Below are 26,313 nucleotides of genomic sequence, written 5' to 3'. Positions count from 1 at the left end.
CATTTTTGCATCCATTTATTACATCTGGTTTTTTTTCCATGAAATGTATACGTTAAACGGATTGCACCTGGATCAAAGTGTGAGAACAGGATCTCACTGCCAGCCCTGCGGGGAGTTCTACAGATGACTAGTCAGACCGCTCGGGGAGTAACTGGATCTGTAACAAGGGGACATACTCTACATCAGCACAGAAGGGATTCTTTACTGTAACAGCAGTGAGTTCATGGAGCTCTATATAGATTATTCACTGTAAAAGGAGAATTTATGTGTTTTTGGAGTTGACCGCTGTAAATGTAATATTTTGTAGCTTGCACATCCATTATAAATTCTAGTCAGCCATAGTGTCCTGCCAGGTCGCCATTTTCCTTGGTGTAACCTGACTGGACTTCCCTGGTTCTGGTGTACACAGTAGATCCTGGGGTCCTCTCTACAGAACCTGAGCACACCCATTGTCCTGTGATGTCCATGACTTGAGCAGCAGACATCACGGGGGGGGTCATGTGATTGGCACCATTACATGAGGTCTCGATGGAGACTCATGATTACGAGGCTTGGGTCGTCGGTGTTATTTTTTGCCTCGTTGCGATGTCTCCTCTCTGTTTGTTAAGTGTATTATCTTCCCAGAAGTATCTGGTGCGGGGAGAGGTCTTTCTCTTGATGTTATTATATTCCTTCTGACTTCATCTGCCGTAATTGAGTTTTACAAATAGAAACATTTTAACAGTCCGTGGAGGATTCCAGAAGAAACGAAGAAAGATCACTTAAAGATCAGATAAGAGCCGTATGGAGAAACATTTCCTGAACGCTCACATCTTGGCGCTGTCACTTCTGGAGGAGGTCACCGAAAAAATCGTCGAGATTACCAAAGAAGATTGAGAATCCTAGTCCCCCAGGCTGGATGTGGTAATTACAGCTAAAAGGGTCTTTGTGAGTTAAAGCTTTAATAATATATGAGGAGTTATCGTCTTCATTTAGTAAAAGTGCTAAAGAACCAAACACTCTTAAGACGCCTTCAAGATTAAGACACCTCCTGAGCAGCTAGAAGCATCGGCCGGAGAAAGAGGACGTGTGGGGACTAGCTGTACTCCAAAGACCCCAACTCCAGAGGAATCTCCAGGAACATGGGTTGTGTCACAGACTTCTTCACCTACGAGACGACCAAGTCAGTGGTGGTGAAAAGCTGGACCATCGGAGTCATCAACAGGGCCGTGCAGCTCCTCATCATCACCTACTTTGTGTGGTGAGTAGATGTGGACACGGACAATGGGGGGAGGCCTCATATCTACAGGTTGCCTCTGTTACTTGCTTTTGACCTCTTTGTATAAGGACAGGGTGTATAATTTGTATCGGTGTCTGAACTTCTGAGACTTTTCTAGGACGGTGATGGAGAAAAGGTGGAGACCACTGGATAACAAGTCGGGAGATAGTGGAGCGAGGAGGGTTTTGTAGACAGTGTTTTCTCTAGAGGACAGGGCACAATGGATCTAGAGCTCTGCAGATAAGATGTTGATCCCAGGATTTATTCTGATCACCGTATTATGGGGCACTTGGTAGCTGCCCCTCTCTAGATGAACCCAGTAGAGTTACAGGTTGCACTTGGTGGACTCTTTAACCAGCCCTATTAACTGTATAACTATGAAGACTGAGGCCTCGGAGCGGTGTGCACGGACCCTACGGAGGTGTGCGGAGAAGGTACCATTATACGTCTGCGGGCCGTGTATTATGGGGATATTATAGATTTATGTTCCAGCTGAAGCTCAGTGTGGTCAGAAGACTGGGGTGTGTGATAGAGAAGAGGGCATGCCATGTGGTGATCGTCCTTATGATCCCTACTGCTCACATAAGACCCATGTAACCCATGATACAAGATTATTTTTCGTGATGGACATATTGTCCTACCTGGTGTCCATCATCACTCCTATAGGAAGGCTTTTACTATGGTGCCCATTTATATGAGAAATAGGTTCAAAGGCCGACAATTCCTCTATACCATTATCTTATATATAGCCTAGGCCTGTGATTGCTAATATATAGCCATATTCCTGACTGCCCATATATAGCCGTATACCCGTGACTGCACATATATAGTGGTATCCCTCTGACTGCCCATATATAACCATATGCCTGACTGCACACATATACATCCGTATCCCTATGCCTGCACACATATACATCCGTATCCCTATAGCTGTGTATATAGCTGTATCCCTGTGACTGCACATACACAGCTGTATCCCTACGACTGCACACATATATAGCCGTATCCCTATGACTGCACACATATACAGCCGTATACCTATGACTGCACATATATAGCCATATACCTGTGACTGCACTTATATACAGCCGTATCCCTATGACTGCACTTATATACAGCCGTATTCCTATGACTGCACACATATACAGCCGTATCCCTATGACTGCACATATATAGCCGTATCCCTATGAACACACTTATATACAGCCGTATCCTTATGACTGCACTTATATACAGCCGTATCCCTATGACTGCACACATATACAGCGGTATCCCTATGACTGCACACATATACAACCGTATCCCTATGACTGCACTTATATACATCCGTATCCCTATGACTGCACTTATATACAGCCGTATCCCTATGACTGCACTTATATACAGCCGTATCCCTATGACTGCACATATATAGCCGTATCCCTATGAACACACTTATATACAGCCATATACCTGTGACTGCACTTATATACAGCCGTATCCCTATGACTGCACTTATATACAGCCGTATCCCTATGACTGCACACATATACAGCCGTATCCCTATGACTGCACACATATACAGCCGTATCCCTATGACTGCACTAATATACAGCCGTATCCCTATGACTGCACACATATACAGCCGTATCCCTGTGACTGCACTTATATACAGCCGTATCCCTATGACTGCACTTATATACAGCCGTATCCCTATGACTGCACTTATATACAGCCGTATCCCTATGACTGCACTTATATACAGCCGTATCCCTATGACTGCACTTATATACAGCCGTATCCCTATGACTGCACACATATACAACCGTATCCCTATGACTGCACTTATATACATCTGTATCCCTATGACTAAAAATGTGGTGAGCCCCCACTGGGCTATGGTGGGGGAACGGCCAGTCACTTGCTAGCTGGTCAGGTGTGACGCTCATCTCTATTCGTTATGCCAGTGCCGGTTGGGCAGACAGGTATGGTGGCACACCTGCTTTTAGTTTAAAGGGCCGTGCGGTGGTCAGTGACCTGCTGGGCTGTTGAGGGGTCCCGTGGGCTACTGTCACAGGGGTCCAGAGTGGTGTAGGTGTAGAGAAAGGGGAAATGTCCCTAGAAGTGCGTGTGTACTGTGCGGGGCAAAGAATCACAGAGTCGCTTTGCCATAAATAATCTCTCGTTTACTCTGAAAGTACTGGTGTGCAGCAGAACATACAACTTTGCTTTGCCAGTAGAAGTTACACTTGATAACACAGGATCCAGCTCTGTGACAGGAGTATAGCGAGGAGTACAGTCGTGCTGACTGAGAGATAGGTAGAAGAAACAAAGGAGCAGAGAGGAGAATGTCTTAAGAGTTTCAAGCCAAGTAGTAATGTGCTCTGCTGGGATGTTGGAGGATGAGGTAGAGATAAGAGAATACTTGTGCCCGTGCATCGACTTTGGTCGGAATTAACCACCTATGTAGGGGGACCCGTCCCAGAGGGTGACACAAGCCCCAGACCCTGTTACCTGGGATGAGCGGAATGCTGAGGATTTCCTGCTGCCAACTGCGCTGCGAGATAGAGTTCCTAGGCTTTCAGCAACTTTGCTCTATCCGGATGAGTTCCTAGCTTCCTTTGGCTTTAGTGGATACTGTCCTGCACTGTTACTCTCCTAGTCCACGACATGGGTTGAGATGATCTCTGACATGTCCTCTCCTGTAGGGTTTTTACACTAACACAAAGAGAAACTGTTAGGCTGCATTCACACGTTCAGTTTTTTTCCTGGTCCGTGATTGTGGTCTGCCAGCTACCTCCGTGATTCGTGCAAAACAGTCCGTCATCCGTGTACAACTGTGAAAAACACTGATCTCATTGATTTCTATGTAGAATCAGAACCGTGCTTCCATTCTGAGTTATGACATGTCCTGTTTTTAAATGTAACAGATTGGAGATCCATGAAAACACTAAACAGGTGAATAGCCCAATACAAAGCAATGGGCTATAAATTTGTCCCTGTGCACGAATCCTTCACAGAACATGTGAATGCAGCCTAAGACTATGTTACAGGCTGGGGACCTGACAGAGGACCAGGGCCCAAAGGAACCACTGTTGGGAGCTTTCAAGCTTGCGTCCTTCCTCTACAATGTCCAATACAAAAGAACCAATACACATCCTCTACCCACGTGACTTCCTAGCTACAGCGCCCTGTAAGGTGCGCTGTGAGTGGGTGAAGAGTGCATGAAGAAGAAGTAAGAAGAGAGATGATAGGATAGAAGAAGAACAGACTCCTATAGGTTCATAGATCCATGTGACACACAAATAAACAATAACCCTTTACATACTTCAGTCGTGCAACATCTGAGTACATACACTTATAACAGCGACATCCAGGCTTTTGCGAAGGGTGCAACCAGCAATACCCGTGGTGGGACACCAAACACATATACAGCTGTATCCCTATGACTGCACATATACAACCGTATCCCTATGACTGCACTTATATAACCATATACCTGTGACTGCACGCATATATAGTTGTATTCCTATGGCTGCATATATATATATATATATATATATATATATATATAGCCTTATTCCTGTGACTGCACATATTGCGCAGAGTCTGCTCGGTTTTCATATTCATCCTTTGGTCACTGACAACACGTAGGGTTAGAGCTGAGGCACTTTTATTTAACCTATAAATCCCCTGTAGACTGAAGGTAGAGAAGCAGCTCTTGTCTGGATGAGTTGATGAGACCTTGACCCGTCAGTCAGTATGATATGGGACCATTTCGGAGGACTGTGGAGAGGACTGCTGCCCCTATGGGATCTGTAATGTGGAGATCTGTGCCTCTTAAGTCTAAGGCAGTACGGTGATCCTCACACTTGGCGGTCACTGATGGGCTCATTTTTATTGTTTACGTTACCAAGAATTTGTTGAAGTTTACAAAGTATCGCTAAGAGCAAATCTCTGGAGTACAAGCACGATCCTCTCCGATGGCGGACAAGGGAGAGAGAAAAGGCCAGGCGGCAGCACCAAGGAGCTGATGGGGTGCTCACCTTCAAGCCCCTTGGGCTTTATGCATATCACCCAAATGGGTACCAGGTCATCAGAAGATACCAGGATACGGTGCTTTGGTGGAGAGTGCAGGGCTGCAAGCCAACTAGGAGAGTCCAAACGGGATGCTCACAGGTAGGGGCCCATGGGGATAAGGCTAGTCTAAGTACAAAAATGGTGCGTGGCTAATCCATAAATGTTAGCGCTGCCCAAAAGACTCCAACAGTTAGAGGCAGAAAAAAGTTAAAACATTTATTAAAAGTGCACAATATTTACGCGTTTCGAGGAACATAGGCCCCCCCCCCAGTACCGCCCACTATGCATATTCATATATGCATAGTGGACTCATCACAGCGCAAGTGCCAGGAAGATGTCCCGTCGGAGACGGGCATCTTCATGTGCATGCGCAAACCAGCCGGCCATCTGTGACAAAGTTTGTTTCATCCTGGAGGTCACTGACATCAGTAAGTACTTACTGATGTCAGCGACCTCGGGGATGAAAAGAACTTTGTCACAAACAGCTGGCCAGCGGCTGAAGAAGTTGGATGCAGCCCTAGGGTGTCGTGGAAAACATGGATACAGCCTATGACATGCTGGAGTTCATGGTGTTACCCACATCTCTCCATCCCAGCTTCCACCCCAACCTCCATCCCAGCTTCCACCCCAACCTCCATCCCAGCTTCCACCCCAACCTCCATCCCAGCTTCCACCCCAACCTCCATCCCAGCTTCCACCCCAACCTCCATTCCAGCCTCCTTTTCCATCCTAGTCCTTGTTGTCATTGTAATTATTGAGGAGAGAAAATCCCACCGGTCATACTCTTGGATCATGGTGCGGGGTGGTATAATTAAAGGGGAAGTCTGGCTGTTCCTAAAATCCGGCGGCCAGCAGGGGGAGGGGGGAAATTGATTACAAGTAGGCACTTACCTCTCCCCGTGCCTGCAGTGAGTGGCGGGACCAGATGCGGATGTCCCAGCTGATGGACAGCTCTGGTGTCCCACACTGCACTTCAACTACAGATCTGGTCGTTCTATCGTCAAGTGTTTATTGGAACTTTGTCAAGCGTGTTTCAGAGACTTTGTCTAAGGCTACTATTAGACGGGCCGATAGGGGCCCGATAACAACTGTTAACGTTAACGAGCGACGATCTGCTAGATCGGCGCTTGTTTACTGGGCCTATTACATGGCCCGATAATCGTTTAACTAGGGCTGCATGGATATCGTTACCCATGTCCTTGCAGCCCTTGCTTAAACTGTATACTTTAGCTCAGACAGGACGCTCTGAAGCTAGAACGGGAGGGATCCGCGGAGAAGTAGACCGCAGGAGCATCCCTGGAGCGTGGATAGGTAATGTAAATCGTCAGTCGGCGGCCACGCACCACTATTACACGCAGCGATGCGTGGTCGGCGCTGGACAATTATAGGTTCTAACCTATATCAACAATCAGCTGATGATCATTGTCATCGGCTGATCGTTGTCTTTATTACACGGAGCGATAATTATCCCTAAAGAACCTTATACTGTTGAACCTGTATTACCTGCTGCACATTTACAAATAGTAAACCGAGTTAACTATAACCGGAGACTCTGTGATTATTCATGAAAACTACCGACACAGTACACACCGCAACCTTGGGACAATCTCCCCTTTCTGTGAGTGGCGGGTCCTACTATCCAGTAGGGTCACTTTGTGCCCACCAGGCACTGGCATCACGTGACAACATCCCGAGGTCCGGCTGTATCTCGGCCATCCACCACAGAAGTGTTTCCCACCACAACACCTAGCAAGTGACCAGCCGCTCCTCCGATATAACACCTCCGGGGGTACACCACACAGCCCGCTCAGCCAATCAGTGACTGGAGCGGCATCCCACCCATCAGACATCAGCTGGCTTGTGACATGTCAGAGCCGGAGATCCCAGAGCCTGGCGGGGGTCCTAAGGCCGGTCCTGCCGCTCACCGCATGCACGGGGAGAGGGAAGTTCCTGCTTATAATCACTTTCCCACCTTCCCCTGCCAGCTGCCGCATTTTAGAAATCACTGGACTTATCCTTTAACAGTAAACTGACCCCTCAGGTGCGGACAGCACAGCCTTATATTGGTTTAGTTATGGACAGGGGTGCGGCCATGTCACCAAGGTGTTCCAGGAGCAGGCCTGCTGTTGCTTGTGCTAATGGGAGCGGTCTATGTGACCTAAGCGCGCCGCCATGGCTGCAGGTCCTCCAGACTCCAACTAAGCGACCTGGGATGTCACTGCTTAGCAGAACATCCTTCCGACAGACACTAGTAACCTCAGCGATAGTCACAGCGTGGAAGTGGCTGTAAATCCCTGCATGGGGCTCATACACAGCACTCTATTAATGGAGTATATATTGATTACTTTGAGAAGGGTGGGGTATAATATTATATCTCTTATATGTTAGATGTACTCATTGTATATGTAATGTAATTTGATAAGTTACAGGTTGGTAAAGAGAAGGGCACTCCTCCAGCCATAGTTTGCTTGAGGTTTCCTCCACATGGGGTTTTTCCTCTCCGGAGTGCTGAAGGATTTGCTGCGTAGCGCCGGACATGCAGATTTAAGTTGTATATATATAGTATTGAATTGTGCAAAATTGTATAAATAATATAAGCAAATAATGAATACACTGCATTTTTATAACACTTTTTTTCAAGTTTAACAGTAGAAAGCAACACATTAGCGTGAACAGCATACCAAAAACAAGTATCAAAGTGTAGAAGTACATGGCATATTTTAAACACTGTTAGGTTGGTGGTAAAGTGCAAGTTATGGTGGACTCTTTTAAACTAATAGCGGATGTGAAACTTCAAGGAAGTGTCCAGGGGCGGGCACAGTGATTAAGCACAGGACTGGAGAGCTTCAGTGGGGTCATTGATGTCCTTAAAGGGCACTAGCTCTGGTAGTATGGCAGCCAGGTTGTCATTGCTCAGGTGCTATATGTCACATAGATGAGGATCTCAGTTTTCGGGAATCCCAGAGATCATGCACTGACACGTTATACAGGTGACACACACTTTACGGTGACTTTGTAGACTTTATGCCCTTAATTCTGACCATTACCATGTCCCTCTAGCCTGTGCTTTCCACCTTCCATGACTCGTTCTTTTCGGTTACAATGTTGAAGAGCATACCCATGTGTTATATATACCTGCCTTTGGGCTGTAAGCCATGTTGCTTTCTCTACCTCTTCTTCCAGTTGGGTTTTTCTTCATGAGAAGGCGTATCAGATCCGTGACTCCTCCATTGAGTCTTCCGTTATGACAAAGGTCAAGGGCGTTGGACGCTACAGTAACAGAGTGATGGATGTAGCGGACTATGTCATGCCGCCACAGGTAACGCTCAGACTTCTCTTACATCTTTATATCTCTTTTAGTTGAATAAAAAATTTTACAATATAAAGAAAAGTTCTGATCAGTTCTGGAGGTTCTGAAATCGTGACGATGGATGTGGGCTATAAAGAGCTCCTCTCTATAAGACATTGATAGAATGGTTCCATATTGTGGCTGATGGATGAGATATAACTGGAACCCATGGATTTTCTAACAGATATCAGGGTGTGGATCCCCAGTGATCCCAGGTGGCTTTACAATCCACTATCTGGCCATATATTTCGCTATGTAATTTATGGATGGGGTGCGACGGCTAGAACTCGCCATTGTTATGGTTATTACATGGCCCGAATATCATCTGAATGAACGTACCTAAAAGTTGCCCTATGTACAGGGCTAATGAACATTCACTGGTCTGCTCCATCTTTTGTTGGAAACTCGTCCTCCATGTAAACTGATGACGTGATACCGACAATAATGGCAGTGATTGGCTTCTTTCCCGGCGATGGCCTATAGGACTCTAGACTCGCCTCGACCTCGTCTACTCTACCTACTCTTGTGCCACCGATACTGAAGCTTCTTCTGATCCTTGCTCAGCTGCTTCCATACAATGACATCTTACACACCTTCAATGACCTTGACGCAATAGATATCTGGGAGAATACTTGATGTAACCATTTTTTAGGTATTTTTTATTATCAATCCTGGGTGTGTCCAGGTAACATTGAGGGCACAGGGATGTGTAGTAGGGATCCGTAGCAGTCCAAACTTCGAGCTATGAATAATAATGGACTATTCCAAAGCTATTATAGATAAAGGCTAAAGGCCGGTCAGCAACGTAACAGTAGAAAGGATCAGATGGCGCCTCGACTGACCCACAACCTCATAGTCATCTGACTCTACGGTGCACTTAGCGAGGCCCCCGTGGCAGCTGGATGAGCTGCCTCCATGTTATGTACCGTGCAGTGTTGACATAGGCCAGGGCTGGAGAATGGTCAGGAGCAACCACAAGACCAGAGTGATGATCTGTACATGAATGTTACACACAGTATATTTATCACATCTGGTACATGGCAGCCGTCATCTCCTTCCATCTTTTTCTTCATCTGTATTGTATCCTAGAGACACGGGTGACTCTGAGGCCTCCTATTGGCCTCTCACCCCAGAGGATGGTTCGAAACTTCTCACCATCTGGATGGAGATATCTGGAAAACTTTTTGTGACGTTCTTTGTATGTGTGACTTTCCAGACAATGAGTAGTTACAGATCTCCCAGACCTCGAGCATCAGCCCAGATCCCCTGTCCTCCTCGTTTTTTCTCGATGTTACACGTTACTCTCTTATTTCTATTTTTGGCTCTCTTAGGGATCCTCGGTGTTTGTAATCCTGACAAAACTTATAACAACCCCAAAGCAGGAGCAAGCTCATTGTCCGGAGGTGAGTAAAACACGAGGGGGGTCTCCATCATGACTGGCTGTAGCTTGGATGGTGCCCATTGCTGTACCTCGAGGCGCCTCCTCGTGATGATGATGCCTCCTATTAAATACCTTTAACTATGTCATCGAATGTCAGTATAACGCCACCAAATCAGTAAACTTGGGAGCTGCATCCTACCCAGCTGCCTATCTGGAGGGTTTAGCCCCAAAGCGGAGTCAGAGGTGCAAACTCCACGTGCTGAGTCCCTCAGAGCCAGAGGTGTCCCCTCAGTAATGAAAGGTGATGGGCCCCGGCCTCAGTGCCCAATCTGTAACAGACCTCGTCCCTCAACTAGCATGTGCCATATACAGTACCATGGTCTTCCCAGGGCCCCAGGGTGGTGCTACCTTTGCCACCTTGCCGCCAACACAAAATACCTCACCGCAAATACCCCAGTGCAACACATGATACCTCCCCAGCAAATACCCCAGTGCAACACAAGATACCTCCCCAGCAAATACCCCAGAGCAACACATGATACCTCCCCAACAAATACCCCAGAGCAACACAAGATACCTCCCCAACAAATACCCCAGAGCAACACAAGATACCTCCCCAACAAATAGCCCAGTGCAACACAAGATACCTCCCCAACAAATACCCCAGAGCAACACAAGATACCTCCCCAGCAAATAGCCCAGTGCAACACAAGATACCTCCCCAGCAAATACCCCAGAGCAACACAAGATACCTCCCCAACAAATAGCCCAGTGCAACACAAGATACCTCCCCAACAAATACCCCAGAGCAACACAAGATACCTCCCCAGCAAATAGCCCAGTGCAACACAAGATACCTCCCCAGCAAATAGCCCAGTGCAACACAAGATACCTCCCCAACAAATACCCCAGAGCAACACAAGATACCTCCCCAACAAATAGCCCAGAGCAACACAAGATACCTCCCCAACAAATACCCCAGAGCAACACAAGATACCTCCCCAGCAAATAGCCCAGTGCAACACAAGATACCTCCCCAACAAATAGCCCAGTGCAACACAAGATACCTCCCCAGCAAATAGCCCAGTGCAACACAAGATACCTCCCCAACAAATACCCCAGAGCAACACAAGATACCTCCCCAACAAATAGCCCAGAGCAACACAAGATACCTACCCAACAAATAGCCCAGTGCAACACAAGATACCTCCCCAGCAAATAGCCCAGTGCAACACAAGATACCTCCCCAACAGATAGCCCAGAGCAACACAAGATACCTCCCCAACAAATACCCCAGAGCAACACAAGATACCTCCCCAGCAAATAGCCCAGTGCAACACAAGATACCTCCCCAACAAATAGCCCAGTGCAACACAAGATACCTCCCCAGCAAATAGCCCAGTGCAACACAAGATACCTCCCCAACAAATACCCCAGAGCAACACAAGATACCTCCCCAACAGATAGCCCAGTGCAACACAAGATACCTCCCCAGCAAATACCCCAGAGCAACACAAGATACCTCCCCAACAAATACCCCAGAGCAACACAAGATACTTCCCCACAGCAGTAAAGGAGCCCTTTGGGGTGGAGGACCTGGCAATTACCCAGTTTGCCCACCTAATGTCAGTCCTTCTCCTAAGTAATAGATGTCTGTGTCTCTTTCTTTATTCAGACTGATGATAAGTATAGATGCAACAATGACAGCAGCTGCACCAGAAACAAGCCCACGTCTAACGGTGAGAACTCGCATTGCTATATTCCTTCATACAGTATATATATATATATATATATATATATACATTACTATATTCCCATATACAGTGGTACCTTGGTTTAAGAGTAACTTGGATTGAGAGTGTTTTGTAAGAAGAGATCACAGTTTTTCTAAATTGTGACTTGGTTTAAGAGCATTGCTTTGGTTAAAGAGCTCCCTGTACTGGGTGGGAGGGGGAGGGGCATGATCTGCATAGCGGGGTCTACAGCCCTTTACTCTGCCCCAGGAAGTCTCCCTTCAAATCATACACACTGCTGCTACAATGTGCCTGCACTTACACTCAGCTATACACACATATCACATATCCAGCTGCTGTGTTATCACGGTTATACAGTTACTATACATTATACACCACATACTGCTATACTGTACAGTAACTTATATATCACATATCCAGCTGCAGTGTTATCAGGGTTATACAGTTACTATACATTATATACCACATGCTGCTATACTGTACAGTAACTTATATATCACATATCCAGCTGCTGTGTTATCAGGGTTATACAGTTACTATACATTATATACCACATGCTGCTATACTGTACAGTAACTTATATATCACATATCCAGCTGCTGTGTTATCAGGGTTATACAGTTACTATACATTATATACCACATGCTACTATACTGTACAGTAACTTATATATCACATATCCAGCTGCTGTGTTATCAGGGTTATACAGTTACTATACATTATATACCACATGCTGCTATACTGTACAGTAACTTATATATCACATATCCAGCTGCTGTGTTATCTGGGTTATACAGTTACTATACATTATATACCACATGCTGCTTGCTATACTGTACAGTAACTTATATATCACATATCCAGCTGCTGTGTTATCAGGGTTATACAGTTACTATACATTATACACCACATGCTGCTATACTGTACAGTAACATATATCACATATCCAGCTGCTGTGTTATCAGGGTTATACAGTTACTATACATTATATACCACATGCTGCTATACTGTACAGTAACTTATATATCACATATCCAGCTGCTGTGTTATCAGGGTTATACAGTTACTATACATTATATACCACATGCTGCTATACTGTACAGTAACTTATATATCACATATCCAGCTGCTGCTGTGTTATCAGGGTTATACAGTTACTATACATTATATACCACATGCTGCTATACTGTACAGTAACTTATATATCACATATCCAGCTGCTGTGTTATCAGGGTTATACAGTTACTATACATTATACACCACATGCTACTATACTGCACAGTAACTTATATATCACATATCCAGCTGCTGTGTTATCAGGGGTATACAGTTACTATACATTATACACCACATGCTGATTGCTATACTGTACAGTAACTTATATATCACATATCCAGCTGCTGTGTTATCAGGGTTATACAGTTACTATACATTATATACCACATGCTGATTGCTATACTGTACAGTAACTTATATATCACATATCCAGCTGCAGTGTTATCAGGGTTATACAGTTACTATACATTATACACCACATGCTGCTATACTGTACAGTAACTTATATATCACATATCCAGCTGCTGCTGTGTTATCAGGGTTATACAGTTATTATACATTATACTCCACATGCTGATTGCTATACTGTACAGTAACTTATATATCACATATCCAGCTGCTGTGTTATCAGGGTTATACAGTTACTATACATTATACACCACATGCTGCTTGCCCCCCTCACCTTTCCATGCTCTTAGGCTCTCTCTCTCCCGGGGTCCATGGAGAAGGGATCTCAGGACAGATTGTCACCCCGACCCTTTCTATCCTGGGGTCCATGGCGGCTCATGTCACTTGCACCGTCCTCTGTATCCCGGGGTCCATAGAGAGGGATCTCAGGACAGATTCCCAGCCGGCCCTCTCTCTCCCGGGTCCATGGCGGCTCATGTCACGTGCACCATTACCTGAGATGCGTCCAGGTTATGGATGGGATCTTTCCGTCTGTCTCCCATAGATGCTCCTTGGTTTGTATATTATTATCATTATATTGGTATATTCCCATCTGATATAGCAATACGCCTCCTCCAGAGCTGCGCTCCTGAGTAGTGCAGGAAGGTACCAGGATGGGTGAGAATTCTGAAGGGATTCTAGAGGTCACCCCCCCCCCACCTCTCCTGGTGATGGAACACCCCTCTCGCTGAGTGGATAGGGGGCTGGTCGGGGGTCACACTGATCCTGTGCACTAGTTGAAGACATTTTCTTGTGTATTACAGGTTTTCTCACCGGCCGTTGTGTTCGATCTTATTGTCAGATCCAAGGCTGGTGCCCAACGGAGAACGACACCGTCCGGACGTAAGTGATTATCTAAGGGAAAGAGTCCGTTCTCTAGTGCCTCCTAATGGAGGTCGGTGATGAATCCCTTAAAGAGCCTAGAAACATAACCGGGGACTTACATTACCCATCAGCAGATGATCGTACAGTACCAGGATAGCCAGACTTATAATCTCCTCCAACCATGCAGCCACCAGCGTCATACATCCCCTAGGGGTCGGCCCCGCATCACACACCCCTGGGTCGGCCCCACATCACACACCCCTAGGGGTCGGCCCCGCATCACACACCCCTGGGTCGGCCCCACATCACACACCCCTGGGATCGGCCCCGCATCACACACCCCTGGGTCGGCCCCGCATCACACACCCCTGGGATTGGCCCCGCATCACACACCCCTGGGTCGGCCCCACATCACACACCCCTGGGATCGGCCCCGCATCACACACCCCTGGGTCGGCCCCGCATCACACACCCCTGGGATCGGCCCCGCATCACACACCCCTGGGTCGGCCCCACATCACACACCCCTGGGATCGGCCCCGCATCACACACCCCTGGGTCGGCCCCACATCACACACCCCTGGGTCGGCCCCAGGGGTGATTCTAGCCTCTCTGCTGCCCGAGGCGAACTATAGAATGACGCCCCCCCCCCCCCCGTCAATCCGCCCACATTATAATCCACTACTGCCCCCCCCACTGCTGTCCCCAATAAACATAATGTTTGGTCCCTTGCTGCACAGAGGATGTCAGGAGAGGAGGAGGCTGACTTTATAGGAGAGGTCCCAGCAGCACAGAGGATGTCACGAGAGGAGGGGGCTAATCCTATAGGAGAGGTCCCAGCAGCACAGAGGATGTCAGGAGATGAGGGTGCTAATCCTATAGGAGAAGTCCCAGCAGCACAGAGGATGTCAGGAGAGGAGGGTGCTGATCTTTTAGGAGATGGTCCCCCTCTTCCCCCCTTATAGATGGTCCCCCTCTTCCCCCCCTTATAGATGGTCCCCCTCCCCCCTTATACATGGTCCCCCTCTCCCCCCCCCTTATAGACGGTCCCCCTCCCTTATAGATGGTCCCCCCCTTATAGATGGTCCCCCTCTTTCCCCCCTCCCTTATAGATGGTCCCCCTCTCCCCCCTCCCTTATAGATGGTCCCCCTCTTCCCTCTCCCCCTCCCCCTCCCTTATAGATGGTCCCCCTCCCCCCCCTTATACATGGTCCCCCTCTTCCCCCCCCTTATAGACGGTCCCCCTCCCTTATAGATGGTCCCCCCCTTATAGATGGTCCCCCTCTTTCCCCCCTCCCTTATAGATGGCCCCCCCTTATAGATGGTCCCCCTCTTTCCCCCCTCCCTTATAGATGGTCCCCCTCTTTCCCCCCTCCCTTATAGATGGTCCCCTTCCCCCCCCCCTATAGATGGTCCCCCTCTTCCCTCTCCCCCTCCCTTATAGATGGTCCCCCCCCCTTATAGATGGTCCCCCTCCCTTATAGATGGTCCCCCTCTTTCCCCCCTCCCTTATAGATGGTCCCCTTCCCCCCCCTATAGATAGTCCCCCTCTTCCCTCTCCCCCTCCCTTATAGATGCCCCCCCCCCTTATAGATGGCCCCCCCCTTATAGATGGTCCCCCTCTCCCCCCTCCCTTATAGATGGTCCCCCTCTTCCCTCTCCCTTATAGATGGTCCCCCCCCTTATAGATCGTCCCCCTCCCTTATAGATAGTCCCCCTCTTCCCTCTCCCCCTCCCTTATAGATGGCCCCCCCCCTTATAGATGGTCCCCCTCTTTCCCCCCTCCCTTATAGATGGTCCCCCTCTTCCCTCTCCCTTATAGATGGTCCCCCCCCTTATAGATCGTCCCCCTCTTCCCTCTCCCCCTCCCTTATAGATCGTCCCCCCTCCCTTATAGATGGCCCCCCCCTTATAGATGGTCCCCCTCTTTCCCCCCTCCCTTATAGATGGTCCCCTTCTCCCCCCTATAGATAGTCCCCCTCTTCCCTCTCCCCCTCCCTTATAGATGGTTTCCCCTTATAGATCGTCCCCCTCTTTCCCCCCTCCCTTATAGATCGTCCCCCTCTTTCCCCCCTCCCTTATAGATCGTCCCCCTCTTTCCCCCCTCCCTTATAGATGGTCCCCTTCCCCCCCTCCCTTATAGATGGCCCCCCCCCTATAGATGGTCCCCCTCTTCCCTCTCCCCCTCCCTTATAGATGGTCCCCCCCCCTTATAGATCGTCCCCCTCTTTCCCCCCTCCCTTATAGATCGTCCCCCTCTTTCCCCCCTCCCTTATAGATGGTCCCCTTCCCCCCCTACCTTATAGATGGTCCCCCTCTCCCCCCCCCCTGCACAGCAGATAAAACAAAAACAAAAAACAGCACACAACTCACCTGCCCTCCGTTCCCCCGTCGAGCCTCTCTGGTCTTGTCCCGGCTGATGTGCGGCTGCCCGGGGTGTCCCGTCCTGTCCCCGGCAGCGCGCGCATCACAGATCTCCCCATGCGCCTGCGGCTGTGACTTCCGGCGCACAGGGAGCTCTCTGATGCGCGCGCTGCCGGGGACAGGACGGGACACCTCCGGCAGCCGCACATCACCCGGGGGACTAAAGGCTGCATTCCCACGTTCCGTGATCCTGACGGATCACGGACGTGGAATGCATGTACCGGAGCCCCCCCGCCCCCGGGCAGTATCTGTAATGAGATGCTGGGAGCGGGGGAGACTGTATTCATAAGCGCCGCGCTGTAGTAACAGCACCACGCGGCTGATTCAGTACAGCGCGGCGCTTATGAATACAGTCTCCCCCGCTCACAGCATCTCATTACAGATACTGCCCGGGGGCGGGGGGGCTCCAGTACATGGTACAGTCAGTGGCGGATTATAATGTGGGCGGCCGCCGAACCGCTCATATTATAATCTGCCACTGAATGCCGCCCCCATGGTGACAGCTAGTGGCGCCGCCTGAGGCAGACGATTCAGGTCGCCTCATGATTGCGGCGCCCCTGGTCGGCCCCACATCACACACCCCTGGGATCGGCCCCGCATCACACACCCCTGGGTCGGCCCCACATCACACACCCCTGGGTCGGCCCCGCATCACACACCCCTGGGTCGGCCCCACATCACACACCCCTAGGGTCGGCCCCACATCACACACCCCTGGGTCGGCCCCACATCACACACCCCTGGGTCGGCCCCACATCACACACCCCTGGGTCGGCCCCACATCCCACACCCCTGGGTCGGCCCCACATCACACACACCTGGGTCGGCCCCACATCACACACCCCTAGGGTCGGCCCCACATCACACACCCCTGGGTCGGCCCCACATCACACACCCCTGGGTCGGCCCCACATCACACACCCCTGGGTCGGCCCCACATCACACACCCCTGGGTCGGCCCCACATCACACACCCCTGGGTCGGCCCCACAACACACACCCCTGGGTCGGCCCCACATCACACACCCCTGGGTCGGCCCCACATCACACACACCTGGGTCGGCCCCACATCACACACCCCTGGGTCGGCCCCACATCACACACCCCTGGGTCGGCCCCACATCACACACCCCTGGGTCGGCCCCACATCACACACCCCTGGGTCGGCCCCACATCACACACACCTGGGTCGGCCCCACATCACACACCCCTGGGTCGGCCCCGCATCACACACCCCTGGATCGGCCCCGCATCACACACCCCTGGGTCGGCCCCACATCACACACCCCTGGGTCGGCCCCGCATCACACACCCCTGGGTCGGCCCCACATCACACACCCCTAGGGTCGGCCCCACATCACACACCCCTGGGTCGGCCCCACATCACACACCCCTGGGTCGGCCCCACATCACACACCCCTGGGTCGGCCCCACATCACACACCCCTGGGTCGGCCCCACATCACACACACCTGGGTCGGCCCCACATCACACACCCCTAGGGTCGGCCCCACATCACACACCCCTGGGTCGGCCCCACATCACACACCCCTGGGTCGGCCCCCCATCACACACCCCTGGGTCGGCCCCACATCACACACCCCTGGGTCGGCCCCACATCACACACACCTGGGTCGGCCCCACATCACACACCCCTGGGTCGGCCCCACATCACACACCCCTGGGTCGGCCCCACATCACACACACCTGGGTCGGCCCCACATCACACACCCCTGGGTCGGCCCCACATCACACACCCCTGGGTCGGCCCCACATCACACACACCTGGGTCGGCCCCACATCACACACCCCTGGGTCGGCCCCACATCACACACACCTGGGTCGGCCCCACATCACACACCCCTGGGTCGGCCCCACATCACACACCCCTGGGTCGGCCCCGCATCACACACCCCTGGGTCGGCCCCGCATCACACACCCCTGGGTCGGCCCCGCATCACACACCCCTGGGATTGGCCCCGCATCACACACCCCTGGGTCGGCCCCGCATCACACACCCCTGGGTCGGCCCCTCATCACACACCCCTGGGTCGGCCCCACATCACACACCCCTGGGTCGGCCCCACATCACACACCCCTGGGTCGGCCCCACATCACACACCCCTGGGTCGGCCCCACATCACACACCCCTGGGTCGGCCCCACATCACACACCCCTGGGTCGGCCCCGCATCACACACCCCTGGGTCGGCCCCACATCACACACCCCTGGGTCGGCCCCACATCACACACCCCTGGGTCGGCCCCACATCACACACCCCTAGGGTCGGCCCCACATCACACCCCAGGGATCTGAAATCTATTTTTTTTTTATTGTATTTTATTGTATTTTTATTGTATTTTTTTTTTATTTGTATTTTCAGGCCACTCTTATTGGAAGCCGAAAACTTCACAATTTTTGTCAAAAACAGCGTCAGATTTCCAATCTTTGACTTTGAGAGGTAAGTGGCGTCCGGAGATTGTAGATCCTGTTATATACTGTGGATGAATGTGTAGATATATATATATATATATATATATGCACAGAATGTCGGAGGACTGCGTGGCCATAAAACCAAAAGGTTTCAGCTGTTCGTCATCATTGAACTCTTTATTATTTGTTTCTTCAACCACAGGGGAAACCTGCCGGCGAGTCTGAACTGCCGCTACGACCCGGACAAAGCGCCATTCTGCCCAATCTTCAGACTCGGAGACATTGTTAGACTGGCCGGCCAGAACTTCATTAATCTCGCTGAGAAGGTTTGTTCTGTGTCTATCGATCTACGTCTGGTCATAGGGCCCATAATAAGAGTAGATGAAGAGCAGGATGGGTGGTCAGTACAGGATGGGTGGTCAGTACAGGATGGGGGGTCAGTACAGGATGGGGGGTCAGTACAGGATGGGTGGTCGGTACAGACCATTAGCTGAACTGTAGGTTGGACCAAGAGAAGTTCAGATGCTCCCCTGTGACCACAGAACATCATGTCCCCCGTCTTAGCGTCACATCCCCCCGCTGTAGCGTCACATCCCCCCGCTGTAGCGTCACATCCCCCCGCTGTAGCGTCACATCCCCCCGCTGTAGCGTCACATCCCCCGCTGTAGCGTCACATCCCCCCGCTGTAGCGTCACATCCCCCCGCTGTAGCGTCACATCCCCCCGCTGTAGCGTCACATCCCCTGTCGTAGCATCACCTTCCCGACTGTAGCATCACATACTGTGCTGTAGCGTCATCTCTCCTGTCTTAGCATCACACCTCCCCCGCCGTAGCGTCACCTCCCCCGCCTTAGCGTCACCTCCCCCACCGTAGCACCATCTCTCCCGCCGTAGCATCATCTCCCCCGCCGTAGCGCCACCTCCGACGCTGTAGCGTCACCTTCCCTGCCGTAGCGTCACCTCCCCCACCGTAGCATCATCTCCCCCGCCGTAGCGTCACCTCCCCTGCCGTAGTGCCACCTCCCCCACCGTAGCATCATCTCCCCCGCCGTAGCGTCACCTCCCCTGCCGTAGCGTCACCTCCCCCACCGTAGCATCATCTCCCCCGTCGTAGCGTCACCTCCCCTGCCGTAGCGCCACCTCCGACGCTGAAGCATCACCTTCCCTGCCGTAGTGTCACCTCCCCCGCCGTAGCATCACCTCCCCCACTGTAGCGTCACCTCCCCGCCGTAGCATCACCTCCCCCGCCGTAGCATCACCTCCCCCGCTGTAGCGTCACCTCCCCCGCCGTAGCATCACCTCCCCCGCTGTAGCGTCACCTTCCCCACCGTAGCATCATCTCCCCCGCCGTAGCGCCACCTCCGACGCTGAAGCATCACCTTCCCTGCCGTAGTGTCACCGCCCCCGCTGTAGCGTCACCGCCCCCGCTGTAGCGTCACCTTCCTCACCGTAGTGTCACCTCCCCCACCGTAGCATCACCTCCCCCACTGTAGCGTCACCTCCCCCGCCGCAGCGTCACCTCCCCCGCCGTAGCGTCACCTCCCCCGCCGCAGCGTCACCTCCCCCGCCGTAGCGTCCCATCCATCGCTCTTCTTGTGTTATTTCTGCTTCGTGTGATTCATTGTCTCTTTTCCTCGGTGACCACAACACTCGGAGCTCAGCGCCAATTGCTCCAGTAATGATAAAACCTCTTATCTCATGGTGAATTATTTATGTGTTTCCACTTCTGGTTGTTTGTAGGTTTTTTTTAATACTATTAAAATTAACTTTTTAACAAGAAAATGATTTCATTAATTTATAGTAGATGTGGTAGGGAGATGTGTGGATCATGGCTTCTGCTGCTCTGCTTGTTCCGAGGCCTCAGGCGACTCTGATCCCCGCTGTCTGATCTGTCTGATCCCCCGCTGTCTGATCTGTCTGATCCCCGCTGTCTGATCCTCTGCTGTGTGATCCCCCGCTGTCTGATCCCCCACTGTCTGATTCTCTGCTGTGTGATCCCCCGCTGTCTGATCCCCACTGTCTGATTCTCTGCTGTGTGATCCCCCGCTGTCTGATCCCCCGCTGTCTGATCCTCTGCTGTCTGGTCCTCCGCTGTCTGATCCCCCACTGTCTTTTCCTCCGCTGTCTGATCCCCCGCTGTCTGATCCCCCGCTGTCTGATCCTCTGCTGTCTGATTCTCTGCTGTCTGATCCCCCGCTGTCTGATCCCCCGCTGTCTGATCCTCTGCTGTCTGGTCCTCCGCTGTCTGATCCCCCGCTGTCTGGTCCTCCGCTGTCTGATCCCCCACTGTCTTTTCCTCCGCTGTCTGATCCCCCGCTGTCTGATCCCCCGCTGTCTGATCCTCTGCTGTCTGATTCTCTGCTGTCTGATCCCCCGCTGTCTGATCCCCCGCTGTCTGATCCTCTGCTGTCTGGTCCTCCGCTGTCTGAACCCCCGCTGTCTGGTCCTCCGCTGTCTGATCCCCCACTGTCTGATCCTCCATTGTCTGATCCTCTGTTAGATCGTCCGGGCAGCCCATAGAGGATAGTGACCGTCTACTGCTGCCGCTCCCATTCCACGGAACAACGGCAGCAGATCGCTGTTATCATTGTCTTTTGTTTTTCAACACGTTTGAAAGACAAACAACACAACGATCAGCCGACATTCAAGATGTCAGCTGATCGCTGGCTTCGATTTCACAGGACTTCTATTGGTCGTAGCGGCCGATATCGGCCGATAATCATTCCGTCAAATGTGGCCTTTATACTCTCCTAGGAGCGGACCTTCTATAGACCATTGAGCAGCTGAGTTAATTACTCGTTTAACCCACCAACTCTTTCCCCTATTGTTATGGTCTCCTTGGAGAAGAGCCCTGTCCTCACTAATAATAAGTGTTTCTTGGTTCCGTTATTCTGGTATTACTATAAAACATTCATGGAGAAGTCCGGCGGCAGGGGGATGGGGGTGGGGGACATAATAAGGAAGGTAATATACCTACCTGTCCCGATGCCCGCACAGCGCCTCATCCCACTCCTGAACCCCGCCAAAAGTCTTCATATTTCCCCTTCTCCTACATCCGGTACCCGGCTGACGTGAACTTTCTTTATTATGTTATTAAGTTCTTTTACAATGATATTTTTCCCCTCCGCTGGACTTTTCCTTTAAGGCTCCACAACAGAAATATCTCCCCATTATGGCTGGATAATCATCAATCAAGGACCACCCAATGCGGAGGACCACTTAAAGCAAACTTGTCATGAAGCATGTTGACCCGATCAGAGTCTTCTCCCTTTCAGTTTGGCTATCCTTGGATACCACCATATGGGCTTGTGCGCAGTACTGTCCTGGCATTGTGGTAACCATGGATACCCAGGATTTCACCCTGATCAGGTCAGCATGCTTCATGACAGATACACTTTAAGGCCTCCTCAGCACCAACTTATACATCAATATATGTTTGTATCCAACCTCTTAATGAGCTGTGAAATGTGACGAGGCGTCTGTCAGAAGGATCAGCACCTTAGTGACTCATAGACAATCGGTGGATACATCTCCCAGTCGGCTCAGATGTGTCGGTGGTCTTAGGATCCATTTAGATGAAGCGTTTTTTAACAATTAACAATAAACGATCACAAACTATTTATCATTAAGCTGAAACCGTTCCCCATATTACGCAGAACGATGGTCGTTACTACAATCTGAGGCCGGCAAATGATGGAACCATGCGGAATTACTGTACACTGAATATCGTGAACGATGATTTTGGTGTCGGCACAAAACTGAACGATTTCTCGTTTGATTGTTGCTGCATTTACACTAAATAATTATCATTTAAATTTAAAAAAAACAATCTGACAATTTGCAGGATAATGGTCCTGTGTGTTAGGGCCCTTACATGTGGTCGTGTTATGTTGCAGGGAGGAGTGCTGAGCATTAAGATCGGCTGGCTCTGTGATCTCGACCAGTCTTGGGATCTCTGCATTCCACGTTATAGCTTCACCAGACTCGACAGCGTTTCCGAAAAAAACAACGTGTCTCCTGGATACAACTTCAGGTATTTGCCGTTTCTTCCAAAATTCTCTCCTGAAGATGTAGTAATGGCTGGTGGTCACTGTGATGTACATCGGCACCATGCCAGCCTCGCTGATCAGTGGTGGGGACGTAATACATGACGCCTCTCCTGACACTGCTGCTGGGAATCAGATTCGGGCCCTTTCAGGCGACCATAATACTGACGCATTTCTGCACCCATGTTGTGGAGGAAAGTTCTGACCACCGTTGGAAATATATATATAGGTGTTTATGCTGTCTTGTGTCTGTTTCAGGTTTGCCCGATACTACATGGGCTCCGACGGCTCCGAGTTCCGGACCCTGATCAAGGCTTTTGGCATAAGAATCGATGTCCTTGTATATGGCAATGTAAGCTCCAAGCAGTGTCTTCTATAGATGAGAGGTCGCGTGAAGGTGTTAGTGTCCATCACTATGGAGTCACACACAGTAGCTGTAGGCAAAACCAGGAGCCGATCCTGAACACCGAAAAAGAAATCTCTGCATCTTAGATCATCTTTGTGTTGTTTCTCTCCTGATTTTGGGGCCTCAAGATAAACGTCCATTAGGGTAAAAATAGGCCTGACCTTAAAGTGGGCGACTATTGTGCGACGTCTTTCTGGACAACATTAGGCGACGTCTTTCGCTTCCTTTATCGTACGTCTTCATATCTTCTATCCTTATTTTCTGTTTTTTATCTTATCTTCAGGCCGGGAAATTCAATATAATTCCGACCCTCATCAATATCGTGGCCGCCTTTACATCAGTGGGCGTGGTGAGTATATATATATGTGTATGCTCATCATCAGCCGGGGGCAGTAATGGGAAGACGCCCTGGAATTAGTTATTAATACATGTGGATGTATCAGTATTTGATGTAACACTAATAATTCAATTTTCTCAGAATGATGTAAAATAATAATGAAGGATAATGTGAGATAGAGATTTTTGCAAGCTTCATTTGAAAAAATTTGTTAAGAAAAAAAAAAATGATATGCTTACCTGTCTGCGCTCCCCTGCCGTCCTCTTCTGTCTCTCTGGTGTGCTCCCCTTTGTCGCTTTTGTTTTCGGTGTCTCCGGTTTCTCCTGTGTCTCTGATATGCTCTCCTGTGTCTCTGATATGCTCTACTGTGTCTCCGGTGTCTCGTGTGTCTTCTGCATCTCTGGTGTCCTCTTCTGTGTCTCCGGTGTCTCGTGTGTCTTCTGCATCTCTGGTGTCCTCTTCTGTGTCTCCGGTGTCTCGTGTGTCTTCTGCATCTCTGGTGTCCTCTTCTGTGTCTCCGGTGTCTCGTGTGTCTTCTGCATCTCTGGTGTCCTCTTCTGTGTCTCCTGTGTTTCCAGTGTCTTCTTAGTCTCTGGTGTCTTCTGTGTTTCTGGTGTCTTCAGCGTCTTCTGTGTGTCCCTTGTCTTCTGTGTCTTTAGCGTCTTCTGTGTGTCCTTTGTCTTCTGTGTGTCCTTTGTCTTCAGTGTGTCCTTTGTCTTCTGTGTGTCCTTTGTCTTCTGTGTGTCCTTTGTCTTCAGTGTGTCCCGAGTCTTCTGTGTCTGCGGTGTCTTCTGTGTGTCCCTTGTCTTCTGTGTGTCCTTTGTCTTCTGTGTGTCCTTTGTCTTCAGTGTGTGCCTTGTCTTCTGTGTCTGCGGTGTCTTCTGTGTGTCCTTTGTCTTCTGTGTCTTTAGCGTCTTCTGTGTGTCCTTTGTCTTCTGTGTGTCCCTTGTCTTCTGTGTGTCCCTTGTCTTCTGTGTGTCCCTTGTCTTCTGTGTCTTTAGCGTCTTCTGTGTGTCCTTTGTCTTCTGTGTCTCCGGTGTCTTCTGTGTGTCCCTTGTCTTCTGTGTGTCCCTTGTCTTCTGTGTGTCCCTTGTCTTCTGTGTGTCCCTTGTCTTTTGTGTGTCCCTTGTCTTCTGTGTCTTTAGCGTCTTCTGTGTGTCCCTTGTCTTCTGTGTGTCCTTTGTCTTCTGTGTGTCCCTTGTCTTCTGTGTCTCCGGTGTCTTCTGTGTGTCCCTTGTTTCTCTGGTGTCTCATGTGTCTCTTTCAGTGTGCTGGTGTCTTCTGTCTCTCTGGTGTCCTCCCCTGTGTCTTTAGTGTGTCCCTTGTCTTCTGTGTCTCCTGTTTCTCCGGTGTCCTTCTCTGTGCCGCCTCCAGCCCGTTCAGCCAATTGCTGACCGCCGCTATCCCATTTCGCTCAGTAATTGGCTAACCGGGCTGGAGGCGGCACAGAAGAGGACACCATCGGAGTGCCGACAGGTAAGTATTGCACCAAAACGAAACAATTGTTTATCTGTTTTAGTGCAGTTCGTTAAGGTTCGGTTAAAAATTCCCGAACCTGGTGAACCAAATTTTTGAAAAATGTGCTCATCTCTAGCGAAGATAATGAACTCACCTTCTGACCCTTGAACTCCTGTTCTGATGCCTCCCGGGCCCCCAGAGTCTCTGTAGTTCCTCTTTCCTCTCCACACTGACATGCGTTTCCAGCAGCCAATCGATGATCGCAGAGATGACCCCTACAGTGCTTGCCTGCAGGAGTCACATGTCCGTAAGGAAAGGAGGAAATACAGAGGCTCAGGGGACCCGGGAAGCATCCAGGATCAGTATGGTGAGTGTGACTGCTGTGATTATCTACATTATTCTGGAAACATTTATTTGGTCGGGGAACCCCTTTATGTTTTGACGCCTCTCTGGCCTGGATCAGCATGTAGATCGGGAGATAAAAATAATTTGGCCTTGATGGTGATGATTATAAATGCTGCATCAGATATACACGATAGTTCCCCTGGAGTCTCAGGGATATTCCCCTGTAACATTTGGCTCCTCGGTCTCACATCTCTATTGGGATACTGTGATTATGTCCTATTGTGTACCACAGCGTCCAATCCCCTCCATGTGTCTCCTCTACAGGGTACTGTTCTCTGTGACATCATTTTACTAAACTTCCTGAAAGGCGCCGATCAGTACAAAGCAAAGAAGTTTGAGGAGGTACGTAAGTTCACTGCGCAATAATGTGTTACCAGCCGCCCAATGTTCTCATTTCTCACGTTGTTACACTGTTCTGTATGGGTGGAAAGACGATTATAGAGCCTGAACCAGCATGGGATGGCGGGTGAGGGCTTATGGTCCTTATATATACTCTTATTGTTTTTATTATTGTAGATTTCTGATGCCACCCCTGCATTTGGCAGCCATATGTTCAAAAGTGACCAGACGCTAGCGGGCCGCGGGGATGAGAAAAGATCTACAGACTCCGGGGCCTTCTCCATAGGGTTATAGGCCTCCACCAGCCATGGGTCTCCAATGTGTAATACATTGTAGCAT

At 50.1% G+C, this 26,313-nt stretch overlaps 1 protein-coding gene across 1 annotated transcript; it reads left to right on the top strand.

Annotated features, from left to right (window-relative positions):
• Window positions 1-1,121: 1,121 nt before the first annotated feature.
• Window positions 1,122-26,001, top strand: P2RX3 (purinergic receptor P2X 3). Its single transcript, XM_069978794.1, has 11 exons — window positions 1,122-1,240; window positions 8,501-8,636; window positions 9,998-10,069; window positions 11,723-11,786; window positions 14,069-14,147; window positions 18,935-19,012; window positions 19,187-19,310; window positions 22,880-23,016; window positions 23,288-23,381; window positions 23,719-23,784; window positions 25,900-26,001. The coding sequence occupies exons 1-11, from the start codon at window positions 1,122-1,124 to the stop codon at window positions 25,999-26,001; spliced, it is 1,071 nt and encodes a 356-aa protein (XP_069834895.1).
• The last annotated feature ends 312 nt before the right edge of the window (window positions 26,002-26,313 follow it).

Source organism: Dendropsophus ebraccatus, chromosome 8 (assembly GCF_027789765.1).
Source record: "Dendropsophus ebraccatus isolate aDenEbr1 chromosome 8, aDenEbr1.pat, whole genome shotgun sequence".
NCBI lineage: Eukaryota > Metazoa > Chordata > Amphibia > Anura > Hylidae > Dendropsophus > Dendropsophus ebraccatus.
Note: the sequence above shows the minus strand (reverse complement) of the source record. Positions and strands in the feature narration are given on the sequence as shown.

Coding starts and splice junctions, on each gene's coding strand:
- P2RX3 (XM_069978794.1), top strand. CDS start 1,122: ATGGGTTGTGTCACAGACTTCTTCACCTACGAGACGACCAAGTCAGTG. Junction 1,241..8,500: donor ATCATCACCTACTTTGTGTG/GTGAGTAGATGT, acceptor CTCTTCTTCCAG/TTGGGTTTTTCTTCATGAGA. Junction 11,787..14,068: donor AAACAAGCCCACGTCTAACG/GTGAGAACTCGC, acceptor TGTGTATTACAG/GTTTTCTCACCGGCCGTTGT.